This window comes from Paroedura picta, chromosome 16, assembly GCF_049243985.1.
Source record: "Paroedura picta isolate Pp20150507F chromosome 16, Ppicta_v3.0, whole genome shotgun sequence".
Classification (NCBI taxonomy): Eukaryota; Metazoa; Chordata; class Lepidosauria; order Squamata; family Gekkonidae; genus Paroedura; species Paroedura picta.
In genome coordinates, this window is record NC_135384.1 from 7,669,617 (window position 1) to 7,690,952 (window position 21,336).

Sequence of the window (21,336 nt, forward strand, 5' to 3'; positions counted from 1 at the left end):
GGGTTTCTTGAAGACTGAAGAATGTTCTAGGGCAGGGTTAGTCAACCTGTGGTCCTCCAGATGTCCATGGACTACAATTCCCATGAGCCCCTGCTGTAGTCCATGGAATTGTAGTCCATGGACATCTGGAGGACCACAGGTTGACTACCCCTGTTCTAGGGGTTTCTCGATGGTAGACAAGTCAAGAAAGGCTGCAGCACGGATTCAAATCTCACCCCTCCTCAGTCACCGTTCCAAATACGTCGTCCTTCTCAACCACCCCTAAATCCCTTTTTAAAAAAAGGAGACCAACGTAGCACATAAACAAGTCTGTAGTGTTTACATTTCATCCAGCGATGCATACATTATATCTTTAAATAATAATAATAATAATTAACAGTTTTCTCTAAAAAAAAAAGAAGACATCAGAATAGGAAACAGATTTTAAAAACCAGAGGAATGCCCCTCTCTCTTTCTTCTTCTGGAGCAGGTAAAGACCTGGCCCGAACAAAGTTATAGAAATCTGGTAAAAGGGGGTGGGGTGGGGAAATCAGGAATATTGCTGAAAAACTCAGAAGTAATCCTGAAAGGACTTTGTCTACTCTGCAAAACTTAAGTTTCAGCTGCCTTGGGTCTAGAGCTTCGAAAGGAAGTTCTCCAGAGCTACTGGCCTTCTTAGCAGAGTTTATCAAAAGAGAATCAGATTTCGGTTTTTCGGTGAGTAGAAGTGGTTCTCTTGTAGGTCCCAAAAATGCAGGGGGGGGGGGAATGGACTGAATTTGGGTGATGAAAGGGACTCGCTAAGGTTGAGATATCCAAGACACACGGGGAAGGCTGAGGCTTAGCTGGTGATCAGAGGAAGTTGGTGGAGAAATGCGCCTGGACAAAGGCACATTCTAGAGAAGAAATACTATAGAAAAGAGGCTTATTAAAATTTTGGGCTTTCTGGGGGGGGGGGTCCATTTGCTACAAAAGGTGGCTGGAAAACTCAAGGTTTTGTGGTTGTCAGTTTTTTTGGGGAGGGGGTGGAAGCAGTGGGGCTGAACATGTGCCTCATTATGCCAGTATAAAATATGGGTTCAGGGGCTTGAAATGTCATATCATAGAATCATTTGGAAGGGGCCACACAGGCCATCTAGTCCAACCCGCTGCTCAACGCAGGATCAGCCCAAAGCATCCTACAGCATCCAAGAGAAGTGTGTATCCAGCCTTTGCTTGAAGACTGCCATATGCCAAGGACAGATGTACAAAGGATAGCCAGGAAAGGAAGACCTGGCTCTCTTGAGCAAAATCATTTAGTCAGTAGCTTTCCCTAGAAATTGGGAGGAAAATGGGGAACAAACGCGGGTGATTTGCTGACGAGAGTCTTCTATCCACGTTACTTTCGAGGCCATTTAGCTTTTCCTATCCTGAATCGGTTTTGCTGCCATGGGGCCATCCCCTCACTCTCTCTTGTGTGCGCGCATGCGCCCTGGCTGGAAATTAACAGGCCAAAACTGTGCCCTTTCTCTGCTTTTTCTGCTCGCTTCACGTTCCTTCCTTTCAGGCGTAAACTGGGGAGATTCCCAACTGGGAGGAAGAAAGCTCCAGCCCTTCAAAATTCAGGATTATAGGCAGGACGGAAACAGATCTGCCTTCGTTCCCATTTCGAAACTGAGCTATGTTAAGGAAGGGCGGCGGTCCCTCAGAGCCAGATGTCCATCCCTCAGATGTCCATGGACTACAATTCCCATGAACCCCTGCCAGCAAACGCACTTCTAAGGCAAGGCAGTAAATGGAAGACTAGACTGGAAGGCTGGCTTCCGGAAGGGGCAACGCTGCCAAATCAGAATTCAGAGCAAGCTTGACAGCTCTGGGGATGTGCTCTTGAGTCCATTTGTAAGGCTTAAAATAAAAACTGGAAAAGCTCTGGACTAACCGATCCGGCACTCCCGCCTCTCTTGTTTTCGTCTTCCTGATCTAATGACTAATGAATGCCTTTTGCTCACCTTAGCAGCACCTGGGAAAAGGTGTGAATGGGGGGGGGGGACGGATGGACCCAACCCCCGCCCCTTCATCTTCCTGTCTTGCCACAAGCATGTTCAATAGTAGCTCCTCTACCTCAAAACCCCGAAACCTCCAACCATCGTGCATTCAGACAACGGAACGGCTTAACCCTAAAAGAAAATGCAGGGGACGGGCTGGGAAAAGGTAAAAGGCGTTTCTAATTTTAAGTCCCCACCGAGCGTAATTCCAGCTTCGTCTCCTCTCTGTGGCCGCAGGGCCCGGGACAGGTCCTGACCGTGCTGCTCCCTTGGCATTCAGAGTTGTAAATTTATGGGCAAATATATATCAATATATCAATAAATTAAAAAATTCAGAAATGACTTCAAGGGTCGCTCTCTGACGACAGTCTCTGAGCAGAAGGGAAAAGTGTCGTCAGCAGGGGGGAAGAAAAAAAAGCAGAACTGTTTCAGACGGGAGACAGAGGCATGTGCAAAGGGAGTGGACAATTTCTCCCCGGCGGCAGAAAGAGGGAACAAAGAAAGAAGGGATTACACTGCCCCTTACTGGGAAGAATCAGAACTGGGTGTCTTGACTGAGGAACTGGAGAAGTGTGCAAAACTGTGTCCCTGTGTGTGTGTGTAGTTGATTGGCTCTCTGCCGCCCCTTACTGGTTGTCAGTATGTTTGGCTTCTTTTTTACCCAACGCCGTGGTCTGTCCGTAGAGTTCTTATTCGTAAGTCAGAGCCAGGATGCCAGTCCCCTGGAAACACAGTGCAGTTGGTTTGGCAACGGACTCTAAGGAGCCGACCTACACGGTTCAGGAAAAATCACGTGGCGCGTACAGTTCTCCTGAGACTGTGCCGCAGCCGAATGTGGAGGAGGGGTGGCGTTCTCTCCGGGGTCAAAACTTCTTCGGCTCCAGAAAGCTAGCTCAGCAGGGTTTTAACCTAGCTTTCCGCTTGATGCGACAAGTTCAGCCGTGCGAGATCTTTTTCTTTTGCTCTCACGCAGAAGCGAGCCGTTCAAACACACTCGGAGGCAATACAAGCCCACATGCTTCTTTTTCGCCGAATGTGCAAGCTGGCTCGATCGTGGGGGGAGGAATGGAAATTTTTGGTCCGGCGGGAGATATTCCTTGCGCAAGGTTTGTAACGCTTGGGGTTCGGGTGGAGAGAAGTGTCTTCCGAGCCCTCTATCAGAGTCCACCGATGGCTGACGAAGACTCCTCTTCTCTCTACACGGGCCCACGCCTCCCGTGGCCACGTCAGAATCAAATCCCGAAAGGCCAAGTGGAAGCGCTGGAGACGAGAACGTGGGGCACCCAAGAAACAGCAAAGCTACTCTGTAGTTCAAGGATCCGGGGGCAGGGGAGGGGAAGGGGGGGTTGGGTCTCATGGAGCTCCGGACAGGTGGGCTTGGCAGTCGTTCCAGGAAGGGGAGAAGTGCAGGGAGGTACACTGGAGACGTGGGATGCTAGAGCAGCCCCAACCTCACACCTGCTCCTGTTTCTGCTTCACGGAAATCCGTTTCTTCCGGGCGGCCAGCATCTCGTAGAAAGGGTCCACGCTCACGGCGGCTCTGGGAGAAGGAAGGACAGGCAGAGTCAAACCACTCCCCCCGGAAACTTTATCTATTCCAACAATCTGGTGATCCCGGGCCCCAAAGAAGCCCGCCTGGCCTCGACCACAGCCAGGGTCTTCTCCTCTGCGACCCCAACTGGGTGGAAAGAGCTGCCCAACGAAATCAAGGCCCCGCCGGAACTCAGACAGTTCAGTAGGGCCGGCAAAACAGAGCTCTTCCACCAGGCTCTTCCGCTGACCGGCTAACCCCTGTGAAAGCCGGAGTGGGTTTTAAGGAGTCTTGACCAGTGACAAGAGAATCCTGCCCTCTCCACCCCCCAACCTGAAAGCACCTGTGGGCCCAGCACTCACTTGATAGACTTGATCCACTCGTCCTTCTCTTCCTGGGTGGGCGCCGAGATGCGGTAGACCATGTGGTTCCCCTCGACCACCCGCCCGTCTGCTTCCGTCTTGCAGGCTTTGATCAGCTGGCCTTTGTTGTTTGGAATGTAGAGCTCAAAGCAGTTCTGGAAAAGACCAACGAGGCTCTTCAGCGGGGGCCCTGCTCCGTCTGCTGCTTCCGCCGGTTAGGCGAGAGAACGCTCAGTTTTCCGCAGCAGACGCCCCGCTCTGGAACTCCCCCCACTGAGAAACTTGCACGGTGCCAGAATTACTAGCTTTGAGGCGCCGGGCAAAAGAGGTTTAATTGTTGTGCTTGGATCTCCTGCATCAGTGCAGTAAATAATCTGTACATTGCCTGATAATACTGCAATGTAAATTCCACCGGTATCAGAAGACCTCTGCCCTGGCCTGGACAGCTTGAGTTAGCTTGACCTCTTTAGATCTTGGAAGCTAAGCGGGCTCAGCTCTGGATGGTATTTGGATGGGAGACCTCTAAGGATTAGAGGGGGCATGACACGGAGGCAGGCAACGGCAAACCTCCGCTGAATATCCCTGGCCCTGAAAACCCTACTGGGTCATCGGAAGCAAGCTGTGACCTGACGGCACGCCGCCTACTACTGATAAGATCTCTCAGCCTCTCCAGTCCCCCGGGAGACCATGGCCTAGTCTGCACGCAATAGATAATGCACTTTCAATGCACTTTAGAAGTAGATTTTTCTGTTCCGCACAGGAAAACCCAGCTGCCAAAGCACATTGAAAGTGGATTATCCCATGTGTGCAGAATGGGCCCATGTCTGGTCAAGTTTGGCCTTTTCAAGAACTTTGGACAGAGCATTTTGTGACCAAAGTACTTGGGAGGCTGCTATAGCAGGGGTAGTCAACCTGTGGTCCTCCAGATGTCCATGGACTACCATTCCCATGAGCCCCTGCCAGCAAACGCTGGCAGGGGCTCATGGGAATGGTAGTCCATGGACAACTGGAGGACCACAGGTTGACTACCCCTGTGCTATAGTATTTTGCTACAGCAAATTGTATCCACCATGAATTGGTTATTATTATCATTGGACTGTTATGCCTCTCTTTCTTTCTCTCCCCTAATGGGGATTTCTGCCAGAGATTAATGCAATGAAAACGGCATAAAAAGTGCTCACAAAAGGCCAAACGGTATTACAGACAGTCTCTAGATCTGCCCTGCAACCCCGTACCACCGTGGGATGGAATTCACCCCAGCTGGCTCTGAAAGGCCAACATCAGGCAGCTCCACGGCTGATGCCGACACAAACGGCGTCACTCACGGGCTTCCGTGGGTCTTCCACTTCCCGGATGCTCAGGTTCTCCAGCGGAATGATTCCTCTTGGCTCCTTGTCCTGTGAATCAATTTGAATATATACATATATTTATTGATTATTTACATGTATAGGCTGCCCCTCTCAAACCTGCCATCGTGGGATGGTGTACAAAGGAAATGTAGGGGATCCCACTCAGTCGGGGAGGCCCGTGAAATGCTCTGACCTTCTGGGCGTCCTGGCCTCAACCACACGCCTGGCGGAAGAGCTCTGCCTTGCAGGCCCTGCGGAACTATGCCTGTCCCGTCAGGGCCCTGATTGTTCTCCGGGAGCTCGTTCCACCAAGCGGGGGGCAGAGCCAAAGAGGCCCTGGTCATGGCTGATGCCAGTTACACTTCTTTGGGGTTGGGGACATAGGGAATAGTAAAGGCCTGATCATCTGGGGGCCTCGGGTTCTGATCCAAGGAGATCACAGACATGGGATCTAGCTAGAGGGGTCTGGGAAGTCGGCGGAAGGCTGCAGCTTGAGCCAATGGACTTTGCTCTACTTTCATTGATGCTTGTTATTATTATTACTATAATTCATAATTGAGAGACACTGGTGTCTGAAGGAGGTCTATGTAAACGTAACTGATCAAAAATGAGCCTGAAGCCAGTGGCAATTTTAGGCCCATCCTGCACAGAGCCGGGGGCTGGACTGGATGGCCGGCATGGCCCCTTCCCACTCTAGGATTCTATAAAAGAGAGAAATCGTACTCACGGTTGTGTATTCAAAGTAATACAGGCAGTTGTCGGTCAAGATGAACCAGCGTCTCTTCCAGGTCTTTACTCGCCCTCCTGGAAGCGAAAAGCCCAGTTTAGGTTTCTTGTTGCGTGTTCTCTTTCAGCCTCTAACTCTCCTTGCGGCGCGAAACGGGAAATCCCGCTTACAAATAAAACTGCACCGATGCCATCAAAGGAGCAGTTAGAAAATAAAAATAAAATAAAATAAAGGAAGCAAACAGGGTGGGACTGGTACAGTAAGGAAAAGTTTTACTGGGGGTCACTCGCAGTAACCAACTCCGGCACGGTAGCTACGTTGCTCTGGTAGAAGCCAAACGCACGAATGAATCTTGTGGCAGATTAAGGGCGAGTTCACATTTACAGGAGAATAAGGGGACCAGAAGTGGCTGAATGGACGGCTCCATTTTGGATTGTGGGGGGATGAATTCCAGTTCTGAATGTTCCTTTGCACAGACATTCAATGCAAAAGGGAAACTCACACTGGACAGAGAAATGTTTGCCCCCCCTCTGCTTTCTTTTCTCAGATGGGGCAGCCCCATTGCTGGTGTTACATTAAAGCAGGGGTAGTCAAACTGCGGCCCTCCAGATGTCCATGGACTACAATTCCCAGGAGCCCCTTGCCAGCATTTGCTGGCAAGGGGCTCCTGGGAATTGTAGTCCATGGACATCTGGAGGGCCGCAGTTTGACTACCCCTGCATTAAAGAGGCGAGCCTTTCCCTAGTCGTAAGAGTCCGGGGAGGGGCAGATGTTTTTAAAAATGGTTTGCCCTGGCTGCCAATCCATGAGGCGTTCCAGGGGGAACCCGAGAATAGGAATTTGCAGGGTATCTTTTGCAAATGTGTTCTTATTTAACAAGCACTGGCCAACTACCATTCTCTTCCCTGATAGGTTAGCTTAAGAAGGGAGTGAGTATCATTGGCCTTTGGTTCTCCCGTCCTTTTGAGCAGCTTCCTGACAAACTCTAGGCACAAAAGCAGCATCCCTGCGTCCTTCTAGATTGACAACTCGTAGGGTGAGATGAGGTTTGGCCCAAATGTCTCCAGCTGCCGACTTTCCGGAACAAAACTAGATGTAACTGGAATCTAGTACGGTGATATTGATACTTATCCCAGATATTTTGACCTTTGAAGGCTATGCCCCAAATGCTGCAGCATAGATTTTCGATTGATGTTTGATGTCCTGGTTCAAATTTAACCGAAAAAAACCAAGACCTGCCAGCCGACGAGAAGCACAGATGAAATGGCTATATACAAACAGAGAATCTTCTCTATCTTTAAGACGCAAGCCAAAACGAGACCCACTAATTCTCAAGAAGTCTCTAACTTGATATATTTCATCATGTGTCTATTTAGAAATGTAAGACTCTGAGGAAGAGGCTTCACCATGGAAACCTGTGAATTACCAGAACTTGTTTTGGCTTTGACTTGCACCAAAGAAGATTCTCTGTTTGTATCTAGCCCTTTTGTCAGCTTTCTTTCCGTTTCCGGTTCAAACTTAAGCACTGGTTAGGCATACGAGTACAGAGATGTTTATTGATGGATTTACTCAGGATTGCCCTGAATAAGGACTAGTCCAAGGGGGGGGGGGTCAAAGTGTGGCTCTGTTTGTGGACTACAATTCCCATGAGCCCCTGCCAACATGGCCAACTGGCACTAGCCTTCTAGAATTGAGTTCCATCTTCTCCTTTGACATTCTGGGAATCTTGGGAAAGGTCAAATCTGGGAGAACCTGAGTTTCGTGTTCCATCCTCCTCATTAGATCTCTCAATTTTTAAAAACCCATCCCAACCCCCAGGCCTGTCCATTCCCCCACCCTTTTCTTCCAACAAGACATAACACCTCAGACCCTAATCCGTAACGCAGCCCACCTTCAACCACTAACCCACCGGACCACCTCTGGAGAATACAGCACACAAGTCATTCGCAGCCCTCATAAACCCCAGCTCTCAGCCCCACCCCCTGCCCCCCAGCTCTCGGCTAAAATGCATAGGCCCCTCTTCTCACCTACCTCCTGGGTTGGGGGCAGTATTCAGACAAATGTAGTCCGCGCCGTGGGACGGTAGAGGAGAGAGGGGGCAGGGCAGCAGTGGTGGGGGGAGAGGAGGCAAAGAGAGGCGGGGACAGGGGAGCCAGGATAGAGAGAATGGGGGTGAGAAAGAGAAAGAGAGAGAGAGAGAGAGGAGGAGAGAGAGAGAGAGAGAAAGGAGAACAAGTTACATCAACATAAGGTAGAAGTACATGGTCAAATCAAAAATCCTCCGACAGACACAGGCATTTGGGGGCACGGGGATGGGGTAGGGGGGCACGGGGAGGGAGGGGTTAATTTTGTTGGGGGCGGGAATTAGAAGATAGAAGTCCACATGGCCAGGCTCTCTAAACATATTGGCACGTCACACGGTAACCTATCACTAAACTACAGTGGTGATGAACGTGACTGGCTTTTACGCAGGGTTGGAGCCAATTGCTTCTGCTGCTGTTGTCCACAGATGGGCAACAAGTTTCTCCTAGAGAGGCACAGACAGAGGCTAAAGGGCATATAAATTCATCCCTAGTTCATCCCAAGTTGCTGCCTTAACCAGGACAGGAACTGGAGTTCCACGTTTATGTCCTTTGAACTAGTTTTCAGAAATGAGGGGTGTGTTTTTATCCCACCCATTAGCTTGGGCAGCCAATGAGGGAAGCCATCTTTTCAAATAACCGTCTCCTCGCTTGGTTCCTGTCTTAAAGCTATGCTGTGGGGCTGCATGACCTTCCTCCGTCCCCTTAACTTTTGATCCACTTGACTCTCAGGCAGGGCTGGCCAGCTGGTGGCCCATGATACAGTTAGGCTGTTCCTCTTCAACTAACAGCTCTACCATTCAGGCGTCCAGCTCAGGTCAGGAAGGATGAAGCGACTCGCTACGATGGAACTAATTTTCCTCTTCTGCAAGAGCAGAACCGTCTTGTTTCCAGTTCTAGGCCTGTGGCCGCACTCCGAACGGAAGGAGACAACCAAGCTGGAACATCTACTTTGGTGAAGCTGGCGGTACAAAGACTTCATTTCAAACTGGGCAATGACAACGAGGATGGGGACAATGAGCCTCCTTGGAGGGACCAGCCCCTCTTCCAGGATCGGGTTAAGTTGACCGCAATTATCTTAACACGATCAGAAGGCTGAGTACCCATCAAGCAATCTGCATGTTTTTGGCAGAACCTGCGCTACGATTAATACTTGGGAATCCGTAAGAGTGTGGACAGAACTGAGTGCCAGGCACTGAATGGGGTACCAGAGGCAGGCTTCAGCAGCCCGAGAATTTCATCTTTTTAAAAGAAAAGAAAAGAAGTTTCTGGTACTCATGACTGCATAAACATAGGCCTGAAAACATGCCTGGCGAAAGATGTCATAGAGAGAGACTTGACGGATCTTCTGGTAGTTTGGGAACAAGGCTTTATGGACCCGCATCAAGGCCTTCAAACGGATCTGCACTTTCAAGGGGGGATCCAAAAATCCCAGCAGACCCCTCTCGTCATCCGTCAGAGGAGATCCACCTCAATGAGGAGTGGCAGGGGGGTGGGGAGGGAGGGGGCGAGTGGGGGGGGGGAGGATGGATCCTGATTTTCACCAGATCCTTGCGATGTGATGAGCGGTGGATTTCCGGCAGGTCCTGAATGGGCTGGTCGTTGGGGGGAGGGGAGGGAGATGAGGGTGGGTTTCAGGAGGATCCCTTTGATCTGATGAAGAGAGAGGTCATGCTTTAAATGACACAACAGGTGGGGGGGGGGGACAGAGGAGAGCGCAGAGACGTGCAAAGAATCGCGGGGTTGGGGTGGGAGGGGAGTGGCGGTGAGGGAGGGAAAGGGTGAGGGAAGTGGGGAGCGGAAGGGAAAAGGCCATAGTGGGGGGGGTTTTTTTTGGAGGGGGCGCGCCTCTCACCCAGTTTGAGGAGCCAGCCCTCGCGATCAGGGTTAAAGAAAGTGTGTGTCAGGTCGTTCCCATCATCCTCGGGGATCTTGAAGGGCTCGTTACGGATGCTGTCGTAGAGGTTCTAAGGGGAGGGGAGCAAGGGGAGGAGTTACAGGCAGACCACGCCCCCTTCCCGAGGCCAGCAGAAAGGGGTAGCGTGCTCTCGTGCACACATGCACGTGCCTCCAAGCACGGCAACCGAGACCGCGTTGTACCAGATAGCGGAGGAAATAAAAACAATTAAGCAAGAACGAGTGAGCGAGAGCAGAAGGATTCAGGACAGGTGGCAACAAATTTACAATTCATCGATATGCCACCGCCTGATAGCAGGACGAGCATCATACGCAAAAAAAAAAAAGGAGGATGTAAAAAGTTCCTTACAAGAGGCTCAGGGACATTTTGAGAAGGTGGAAACATGCATGGAAGGGCTTCCGCATCGCCCGGCACACTGCCCCGCCCTCAGGGCCTGGTGTTTTCTTTCCCGGCCTCTCACCCGCAAGAGCTCCTCAGGCAAGTCCCCCCCGTCGTTGATGCCACGGTTCATGGTGATGAACCTCTCGACGGTGGGCTTGTCGCGGACGTTGGGGTTGTGGAGGCTGGTGTTGAGCATGATCACCGCGAAGGAGAGGACGTAGCAGGTATCTAGGTGGGCCGGGGAGAAGAAGAACGCAAAGAGAAGAACGGTTTAGATAAACAAAATTTAAAAATCTTACTTTGTTCCCCCTCACAGTGGTTAAGTGCAGCAGACTCTAATCTGGAGAACTGGATTTGATTCCTCACTCCTTGTTCACAGGCAGCCAAATGGGTGACCTGGGGCCAGTCACAGATCTCTTAGGGCTGTTCTCACAGAGCAGTTTCTCTCAGGCCCACCTACCTCACAAGATTGTTTTGGGGAGAGGAAGGGTAGGTGACTGTAAACTGCTTTCAGGTAGTAAAATGTTCAGAAAGTAAATGTTGTTAGCCCCAAGTTGCTTTTAATTACTTCTTTTCACAACTGGGAAAGTGTCTGCCATTAATCACTAGCTTTACATTTTTATTGCCCCAATGTTTTTGTGAACAACTACTGAATTCTAGCAAACCATTGTCATACTGCATATGCTGTTTACTAATTTGATACTAATTTACTTTCTCCTTATAGCTGTACTCTTATGATCCCTGTTCCTTCGTCTGAGGAAGGGTGCCTGCCCCCGAAAGCTCATGCCCTGAATAAATCTTTGTTGGTCTGAAAGGTGCCACTGATCAAATTTTGCTGTGCTACTTCAGACCAACGTCTTGAATCTAATTAAAGAGAGAGGGGGGGGGGTCAAGCCATCAAATAGGAAAAGTGAGCCACACGCTGCAGACACTCGATGTCCACATTGCTCTAAGATTGTACAGCTAGTGCAAAGGAATTTATGGTTTGCTCTACTTGCATCAGCAGTGAACTCGTTCCCACCCCCGGGGAATGACTCCCTCCTAGCACCTCTTGCTTTGAGCCAAACCCACCCCTCACGCAGGACCCTGTACCTGTGGACTGAAAGACCCCGGGGTTGCACAGGCAATACCGCTGGGCGAAGGCTTCCATCATCCGGTCGATCTTCTGGGCTTCTCCTGGCAATCGGAAGCTCCACAGAAACTGGCTGCATGGAGAGGGCAGAGGTGAAGACGTGCCACAAACAGGTTTGGTCACCTGCTGTGAAGCTAGCAGACTTGTTCCCTACTTGCAATATTCTGTATGGATTGTCCGAAAAAAGTCCACGTACCGGTGAGGTTGATGGCTAAAAAGGCTCCCCCAAACCTATTTTAGAAAAGAAGGCAGTTTTTCTCTTAAACGCCACTGGCTCAGCCATGCCGACGCGGATTACAGTAACCTAACTATAGGAAAATCATAGAATGCTCTCTCCAGGAAGAGTCATTGGTTCCCTTATGATGCTGTCTTCAGCCAGAAACTGGGGACTTTTTTTGGCTGATGCTTCCTGATGGACACTTACAGATCTTCTCTTCCACTTGTGTGTCTACATCAGGTGATCTCAACTGGGGTTTCCTGATGGCCCTCGAAGGGTTTCCCAAATGGGCGGGAGTTAAATTAATTTTTATATATTTTTAAAAATTTGTTAAACGTTTATTGGGTGATGTGACCATATCTGGTCCTGTTGACCCGTCCATTGCTGTGATGGCCCCAACATTATCCAATACGTTTCCCGAAAACAGCAGAGCGACCCCTGCAGGCCGAACGGTTGAGGAAGATTTTGAAGAGGGCAATTTGTTCTTAACCAAAATTTATTCGCTCTCGTCAAGCGCTGGACTATGATATGCGATAGCACGAGGAAATGTCAGCGGGAAATGCACAAGGAAGCGACAGATCTATTGACAGCATGAAGCCGGACTGGATATATGGAAACTTAAAAGGATCCTTGTTCTCACTTTGTTTACACAGGAGAGAAAACGGTTTCCATGTCACTCCTTGGAAATCGACCAAACATTTATTAAGAGTTCTGGGAAACAGTGGGATTTTTTTTAAAAGAGAGGGAGGACGGGTACCCAAACCAGCTTAGGTCTTCAGCCAAAACTTTCTCTTCACACTAGGAAGTCTCTGGTTGAATTCTACAGTCCTAATCTCTCTCAAAAAAAAAAAACCCAATCCAAACAATCCCAGGGCTTGGTTTTGATTGGTCGGCTGCCCCGAGGCCGGTTGGTGCACCATCAGAGAAAACTGCAGGCCTCTTCCAAGATAAACCAACAGGTGCTTCAGGTCTCAGATCTGGCGGGACCAGTTCGGTTAGCGGCTTGAATGAAAACAATAAGCCCGTCCCGGCCAAGGGGCGGAGGGCCTGGCGACTCACCGAAGGGCCTGCACGAGGTTGAGGTCCGTAAACTCATGCAAATCGACAAAGGCATGGAGCACGGCGATATTGAACTCCTCCCTGAAAAAAGGGGCGGGGTGGGGGGAGAAGGTCAAAAGCAAAACTCATCCCTGTCAACCCACGTGCCGACAACACCTGGACGAGGGTTGCCACCTTCCAGGCCGCACCTGGAGATGTCCCTCCGGATGACTGAGATCAGTTCCCCTGGAGAAAATGACTGATTTGGAGGGTGAATTCTAAGGAGCTGCCCTGACCTGGATAGTCCAGGCCAGGGGTAGTCAAACTGCGGCCCTCCAGATGTCCATGGACTACAATTCCCAGGAGCCCCTGCCAGCAAATGCTGGCAGGGGCTCCTGGGAATTGTAGTCCACGGACATCTGGAGGGCCGCAGTTTGACTACCCCTGGTCCAGGCAAACAAGATCCCGTCAGAACCTGGAAACTAAGAAGGGCAGAAAAGGGCAAACGGCTCTGAATGTCCCTTGCCCGGCTGCCGGACAATCCTTAGATCTGCCAGCTGCATCACACACAACATGGGATAAAAATCTATAGCGCTATATCTTGCCAAAGTCCCTCCCTTCCCCTCTCCAGCCCCCCAAATCTCCAGGGATGTCCCAACAGTGTCAAAGACAGACCCCAACCAGCACCCTGGCCTCAGTGACCTGACGCTTCAAATCTACTTGAGGCGGGCCTGATTAACGCTTGCAGGGGACTGAATCCGTAGAAAGGACTGGGTCACAGCGGGGCTACATTTCTAATACATTTCTGAGCTGTGCTTTTGAATGCTAAATGCAAACGGAAAAGAACCCAAGGGCAAGATTCTAACCCAGCTTTCTGCGTGCCGGGCTGGCTCTCTTTAACGTACGGAAATATCAAACACCATTTTTTCCTACTAGTGGTCTGACACGGTACAGTCCAGGCAAACCCGGCCCAGATACGGCCCAAGAGTTGCCTCTTTCCCTCTGATTACATCCCAGTCAACCGACCCCTGTCCCAGCAGGCTCCCCAGCCCGACCCCTAATTTCTGCTCCTTCCTCCCGCTGCCCCCTCTCACCGCTCGCCCAGGTAGTCCCCGATGGCCGTCTTGTTAAGTCCTTCCCCTTTGTAGAGGAAACGGGCGATGTCCTCGGGGGTGGACCGCAGCAGTTCGTTCTCCACAAGGAACTGGATGCCCTGAGAAAACAGAGATGGTAAGACCCCTGTGGGAGATCTCAGAAGTGCTGGCTTTCTTCCTCTAGACCAGCCTTGCTCAACCAGGGGTTTGTGAAACCCTGGGGTTTCTTAATAGCCCTGGGTTTCTTGAACGGGCGGGAGTTTAATTCGTTTTTTATATATTTTTAAAATGTGTTCAACATTTGTCAGGTGATATGACCATGTACGGCCATGTCAACCCACCCAGCCCCTCCTGAAACGGCCAATGAAAGAAAGGGGGTGGGGGAAGGGGCGGGGCCTTGCATGGGCGTGTCCACAGCTCTGCTTCCCAACAATTGTGCCATTTCTGGGGTTTCTCAACAGTAAAAAAGTTGAAAAAGGCTGCACTACACTGTAATTCCAAAGTGACCTCACTTCCTGGAAATTTATTTACTTATTATTACATTTATATACCGCCCTCCCTGAGGGCTCAGGGCGGTTTACAGGAAACAGGAAAGGATACAGACACGTATGCAGGTTATTCCCAACCCCCCCATCCAGAACAACATCCAGGGACCCCAGAAAGTCCCGCCACCGAGCCCCCAACACCCACTTACTTTTTTAGGATCCATGTTGAATTTCTTGCGGCCCATCCCCATCTTCCGGTTCCGCTGAAGAGTTTTACTGCCAAGATAATGAACCGGTCAGTCCTTTTGAGCTTCCCGGCAAATAAAGGCAAACTTCTAGAAGCTTCCAGAAAACACTCATGGCCCAGTCCTCCTGGGGCTACACTGCAGGGAGGTGGCAAATCCCAAAACTTTCTCCAACCAAGGTGTTTTGTTTGGTGGGGAACTTAACTTCCCTGCTGAATTCAGTGGCTACAAGACCAGGAGATGACTGTTAACACACACTAAGGTTTTTTTTTTTTTTTTGGTGGGGGGAGGCATTGGACATGGTCCTGTCACTTGTTTAGCACAGAGCTTAGCTGAATACTTCCTAGGATGACAAACCTGCTGATATTTGAAAGCCCAAAAGGCAGGATTCTAAACTCAGGTGTTTGGTTGAGGCCAGGGCAAGGAAGATCTACTGTCCCCTCCTCCAAACGTTTTATCTGTCAGCATCTAAGAAGCTACTACATTTATACCCACCTTGAGGCTGGATCTAGGTCAACTGGATAGAATTGATGGGTTTGGTAGGCAAGGGTTGGGTTTGTATCGTGTTCTTGTGATTTTATGATTATGTTGTATACTGCTACGAGTCAGCTAGCCGGAAAGCAGCAGTAGATAAATCCAATAATAAAATAAATAAAAAATAAATGAGGGTTTCACCAAGGTTCGGCACCTCAGCTCACGGGGAGAAGAAACCAAAAGCAAAATGCATATTTGCCAGGGCACTGGCCTCCCAACACCACAGCCAATTGGAACGGATGCCGTTCTGTTTTGGAGTCCACTGCTCTTTCTCAAAATTTCAATAGGGCTCACAGCTCCAGGATGCAGCTTTGCCTGAGACTGGATACTATCTGGAAGTATCCAAGATGCGTGTCTCAGGGGACTTTATGGAACCCTACTGCACACACACACATGGGATCTCACCTTCCCTCGTTGGCCTCCAGCCCCTCCACCTCGTTCATGGCTTCGCTGAGCTCATCTCGCAGCCGCTGGATTTCCACCAGGAGCTCCTGCTTCCGCCGGCGGATGTTTTCCAGCTCCAGCCTCTCCTCAGGAGTCAGGTCCGGAGGCACTGCGGTGGAAAGGTGCGGGGGGGGGGGGGGAGGAAGGCAGAAGAGGATTGGGAGACGTAAATATTGATAGCCTCTCTTTATTTATTTATTACATTTATATCCTGCCCCTCACTTGGGTCTCGGGGGCAGCTAACGACAGCTGATAAAACACAACACAATTAGCGTGAACTAAAAAGAGGAGATCAGCCCGGACTGCTCCTTAGAAGGCCAGATCCTGGAGATGAAACTCAAATCCTTTGGCCACCTCATGAGAAGGAAGGACTCCCTGGAGAAGAGCCTAATGCTGGGAGCAATCGAGGGCAAAAGAAGAAGGGGACGACAGAGAATGAGGTGGCTGGATGGAGTCACTGAAGCAGTAGGTGCAAACTTAAATGGACTCCGGGGAATGGTAGAGGACAGGAAGGCCTGGAGGATCTTTGTCCATGCGGTCGCGATGGGTCGGACACGACTTCACACTTAACAACAACAGCAAAAAGAGTTATTGATTTAAACAAGGGTCTGTCTTCCCAACCCCATTTATCCTGGGTAAATTCAGCCAACTGACCCGGTAAGTTCATGGTGGAATAGCTGGGCTGTATGTAGGGGGAGGCCCGATAGTATCTGAAGTGTTGTAATTCACAGTCGTTTAAGCTGGCCTCCAGCAAAGGCTTAAGGAAGAGCTCCGTTTTACAGGCCCTGCAGAACTGCTCTTTGTGCGGGCAAATGGAAGCTGCTGCCTGGAGGTGAGGCCTTGAATCCAGAGGGGGCTTGGGCTTCGACCAAGCAATCACACACCAACCCAAGCGCTATTATCATCTCTCTGCACAAGAATCTGTTCCTGCCAGAATTCCCTGGAGCTCTGTCCTCCTCTGCACCAGCCACAGTAACTCCCAAAGCAACTTCCGTTGATTATTGTGCACATCCTGACCCACTGCAGCGCCTGATTCCTTGTCAGCCAGCAGTTCTTTAGAGCCCTGGACTTCAGCTGTAAGGTCCCAACTCACACCTGGCCTGCGCATACTCTGACCTGAAGCAGAAGCACTAGCACCCTGGTTTTATAATAAGGAGGTTTTATGTAATAAGGTTTTAATTTATATAATATGGTTTTAATAAGGAAGAGGAGGAGGAGGAGAGAAGAAGGGAAACCAGCAAGGAGAGAAGCAGTTAGCAAAACAACAGCAGAGGGTCCTGTTTCTGAGAAGGCTGGAGGAGCTGATGGCACATGGAAAATTGTATTAATATAATGGTGTTTTATTATATTGTTTAGAATTACTATTTGGATAGACCAGTGCAAGTTTCCCCATATTCCCTTTTAGGGACACAGGAATATCTACCGGGTAGACGAGGAAGAAAGGAGAACACTGAGACTAGACTACTGCAATGCGCTCTACATAGGTCCCCCCCTTGACATCAACTCATAAAGGCCAACATGGTGAGGATGCCATGGCTTGGTTATTACCAGAGGCTATGCAGGACATGCATATTACTCCTATTCTGCACTCATTTCACTAACTGTCCACTGGCTTCCTTAACAACTAACGGCACTTTACGTTGGAAGGCTTATTGTTAAGGCCTGTTCGGACAATCGAAGATACCAGCACCAAAGCCCTTCCCCACTGCAATCCAGATGTGCTTTCTCATCTGCTACCCACTAAGAAGACCAACAACAGGGACATCACCAATAGCTGAATGTTTTTCAAGAAAAAGCTGGTTCTTATATGCCGCTTTGCTCTACCCAAAGGAGTCTCAGAGCGGCTTACAATTACCTTCCCTTCCCTTTCCCTGAGAGAGCCCTGAGATTCCTGCTTGGCCAGAACAGCTTTATCAGTGCTATGGCGGGCCCAAGGTCACCCAGCTGGCTGCATGTGGGGGAGCTGAGATAAGAAATTGGCACTCCTTAGCATAAACGTTTTATCAGTTTTTATGCATTACTTTATTACTGAATGTTGGAATATTGTAGAAATGCTTGCACAGCTGCAGAGGTGCAAAACCACCTGCTGTCAAGGGACTCCCTTGCAATTTTAATCTTATTGGGGGTGGGGGCTCAAAAAGGTCTACTCAGGTCCACCTGACAGCAACCCAAAGCCTCTTCCCATGCAAGGGCTGGGCTTTAAGAGGCTTAGCCATTAGAAGCCTCACCCCTCTGATTGCAGTGGTACAGCCCGAGCCCCCCTCCCCCCGAGCTCCAATGGTACAGCCTAAAAAATACCCCCAACCCTCCTAGAACAGAATGGACAGAGGTCACATGACACGCGTTATTACAAAGATATAGCCCTTACGCCCCCCCCCTCCGTCTCTGCGCAATGAAATCGCCCGCCCACCCCCTCCTTCCCACGCATTTGGTTCATTCCAGCCCCACCCCTCTTTGTAAGGGAGCGGCCCCGCCTCCCCCGTTGCACGGAGCGGCTCAGTCCATCCCCCCGCTTTCCCGAATGGACGGATCACAATGGTACCTTCCACCTCCCCCCCTCTCCCAATGGAAGCGTCTCGGGGGGGCTTACCAAAGATTCCGTCCTCCATGGTGACCAGAGCGCCCCGCCGAAGGGGAAAGCGGGAGTCCCCGCCGCCCCTTTCGCCTCCTTTCTTCCCCAGCGGCGGCTGCGCTTTCCTCCCTCGGCAGCCCCGGCCGTGCGCTGAAAAGAGCGTTCCGCCCACGCACGCGGGACAACCAATAGGAAAGAGGGAATGCTCTGGGCCGCTCGGACCAGGAACCAATAAGAAAGCGGTCTTTGCCCAGTCGTTAGAATGGGCGCCCGCCGCAACCAATAAGCACCCTAGACTTGATATTGACAGACGACGCCTCCAATGAAAGCTCAGATTGGTCTCGCCCAACCTTTGCTCGAGCGCTTAAAGGGAAACTCTTCCATTAAGGGCCCAGCGGAGGCGCTGCCTGCCCATTGGTTTTAATGGGAAAGCCGACCTTTAATAAGGAAATGGCAATTCATTCCAGTGATAATGACTGGTTTTATGCTACGATTGGGTCAGGATCCGACCTTTGACCATTGTGGGAAGAAGAAACTGCCTGCCTTGCCTCTGCTAAACACAAGCCCAGTGTTGGGACAAGACGCAAGCAAAATAAAGCACAAGGCAGAGCTACACAAAAATCAATGGCGGTGTAATGCACATATGCTTCACAAACCAAATGCCAACAGTTTTAATTGCCACCTATAGCTATTATCGTCAGCATTTGTATAGAGTGCAAAATTGTCGGCACTTAAATTTGCATAGCATACGTGCATTACCCTCGCGTTCATTTGGTGTGGCCCTGCATTGTGTTGTGTTTTGCTTGTCAACTGTCGTCACCTCTGGCAGTCGTTCACAAGCATTTCAAGGCATAGGCAGCAGCCGAGGGTTGGGAAGAAAGGCTGCAAAGCACAGCTGAACCAGCTGGGAAGATCCAAAGAGAAGATGGAGAGATCATTTCTGGTAGAAGAAGAGCTGCTTTTTTATATCTCACCCAGAGTAGTCTCAAAGCGGCTTACAAGCACCTTTCCCTTCCTCTAGCTACAACAGACACCCTTGTGAAGCAGGTGGGCCTGAGGTAGCCCTAAGAGAACTGTTCTCTGAGAACAGTTCACAGCTCTTTGAGAACTGTGACTAGCCCAATCCAGCTGGCTTCTTGTGGAGAGGTGGGGAATCAAACCCTGGTTGGAGTCTACCACTTAAAAATCTGGTAGATGTTAACTAGTAATAAATGATCAACTAATAAACTTGAACATATAGAATCCTTAAATTTTTATCACTCCTTTCCTCCTGGATAAATAGCAGAACATAATGTTGTATGGTGTAGATAATTCTTCCCGTTACCTTCACAACAAACCTATGAGGCAGGCCACGCGACTAGCAGGGATTTACACCCAGATCCTTAATGAAGGGCCGTTTCTGAGCTCTTTTTAATCGTAAACAATGGAAGGGCTTATGTTGTGTATGTTGAGTATACAGGTCAGTTTCCTGCTGTTAGAAATTGACAAATGTTGAACTCCTATGGGATAAATGACAGAACATAATGTTGTGTGTGCCTGCATTCGAGAGAGCTCCACAGAGGGAAGGAGGCCGGTCACAGCCAGATTTCCCCTGATCTCCGCAGCTAAGCAGAGTCAGCACTTGGAAGAGGGACCACCAAGGAAGGCTCTGCAGAGGTAGGCCATGGCCTCTCACTTGCCTCAAAGGTACCCTGGCTGAAGGTGCTCTACCAGACGGCACATCTCTTCCTGGGCAATTTGGGGGGTGTTCCTTGCCTGGTTCTTCTGGGATGTGAAGCGTCCAATTAGGTCAGGTTTCCCAATAAGACTTGTGGGAGGCAGTGCCTCTCCCAAAGCTGATGGAAGAGCTTTCCTGCAGACGTGCTAGGATGAGGCTTGGCTTTAACCAGGTCATCTGTTTTACTGCAAAGATCCGGTCCAAGCTCTCCCTGCACTGAAATGGGATTGGCATAGTAATACTGATTTAATAGTATGGATTGGCACAGGTCACATCACCCACCCATCACTGCATGGATCTGGTCCTTATCCCCCCCTTTTTTTCTCTGTGCAATGAGATCGCCCACCTCCCCCCCCCTGATTCCTGTGGTTCACTCCAGCCCCACCCCTCTTTGTGATGGGGCAGCCCCGCCTCCCCGTTGCACAGAATGGCTCATTTCACCCACCCGCCTCTCACCATGGTACCTCCCACCTCTCCCCTCCCTTTAGGTTTTCCATTGGAAGCGTCTAGGGAGGGCCCTACCATAGATCCCGTCCTCCATGGTGACCAGAGCGCCCCACCAGGGGGAAAGCAGGGCTCCCCTTTCTTCGGGGCGCCCACCGCTGGCTGCGCCTTCCTCCCGCAGCCGGGACTGAAAGGAACGTTCCGCCCACGCCAAGTGAATAACCAATAGGAACAAGGGATTCCTTTTGGCCGCTCCGACCAATAGGCACATTCGATTGGACATTGACGGGGGCGTTATCCAGTGAAAATTCAGATTTTTTCTATGGGCCCACCCCCTCAGGACCGAGCTTGTACATATAGGCTTCCCAGTGGTCCAGTGGAAGTTCTGGTTGATCTTGGACCCCTGAGCCAAGGGATGAGCAAATAAAACCCAGTAATTGATTATCTATTTTCCCATTATTGCCTTGAAGTGGACGTGGATTTATTGCCTGCCAAATGTTTCCCGTGCAATTCAATCCCAAGGGAATGCAAACAAATCCAGGTTGCTATTTCCCCCTATTGATTGCCGGAATCTGTCAACCAGTTTTATTATGTTGGATGTTCCTTTACTCTCACACTCTCCCTATAAGTTTGAATGGGGTACTTCCATCCCATGAGGAAGTGTGTGTGCACACAAAAGCTCATGCTTGAATAAAAGTTTGTTGGTCTTAAAGGTGCCCCTGGACTCTAAATTTCTCCTGCTGCTTCAGATCATCTTGGCTTCCCGCTTGAATCCCCTTGCTATTAACGCTGAAGCGATACTGCACCAGTGCCCAGGCAGAAATTCAACCTTTGCCAAGCTGTAATAGTGGGACAGCTGTTGGCCAGACTCTGCTGGCGTAGCTAAAGGCATTCCAGACATGTAGCAATTGTTAAAAACAATCTTACTCACTGTTAGGAGATTATTCCTCAATATCGAAGTTGGTTTTCAAAACACTGAAATTGAAGTCCCTTGAAAAAGCCAAAGAGCAAAACACGTTGGGATATGTTGAATAAAGAACAATGGAAGTTTGAAGACTCCAT

At 50.1% G+C, this 21,336-nt stretch overlaps 1 protein-coding gene across 2 annotated transcripts; it reads right to left on the minus strand.

Annotated features, from left to right (window-relative positions):
* Positions 1–293: 293 nt before the first annotated feature.
* On the minus strand, positions 294–20,462 carry CYTH2 (cytohesin 2). Of its 2 annotated transcripts, none has more exons than XM_077313602.1 (12): positions 20,353–20,462; positions 15,503–15,650; positions 14,528–14,594; positions 13,834–13,952; positions 12,761–12,841; positions 11,445–11,557; positions 10,432–10,580; positions 9,909–10,020; positions 5,973–6,049; positions 5,222–5,293; positions 3,897–4,051; positions 294–3,543 (listed from the first exon to the last, which is right to left on the minus strand). In XM_077313602.1, exons 1-12 carry the CDS (start codon positions 20,369–20,371, stop codon positions 3,456–3,458), a joined length of 1,200 nt encoding a protein of 399 aa, XP_077169717.1. In that variant the 5' UTR covers positions 20,372–20,462; the 3' UTR covers positions 294–3,455. The 2 variants fall into 2 exon arrangements, with proteins under 2 accessions (XP_077169717.1, XP_077169716.1); XM_077313601.1 differs by lacking the exon at positions 20,353–20,462 and adding an exon at positions 18,132–18,302.
* Between the last annotated feature and the right edge of the window lie 874 nt (positions 20,463–21,336).

What these genes read in the sequence shown, in the direction of transcription:
- CYTH2 (XM_077313602.1), bottom strand. An exon ending in CTGGAGGCCAACGAGGGAAG is followed by an intron (nt 14,595 to 15,502) that starts GTGAGATCCCAT and finishes TTATCTTGGCAG; the next exon opens with TAAAACTCTTCAGCGGAACC. An exon ending in AACCTCGTGCAGGCCCTTCG is followed by an intron (nt 11,558 to 12,760) that starts GTGAGTCGCCAG and finishes CTCTCCATGCAG; the next exon opens with CCAGTTTCTGTGGAGCTTCC.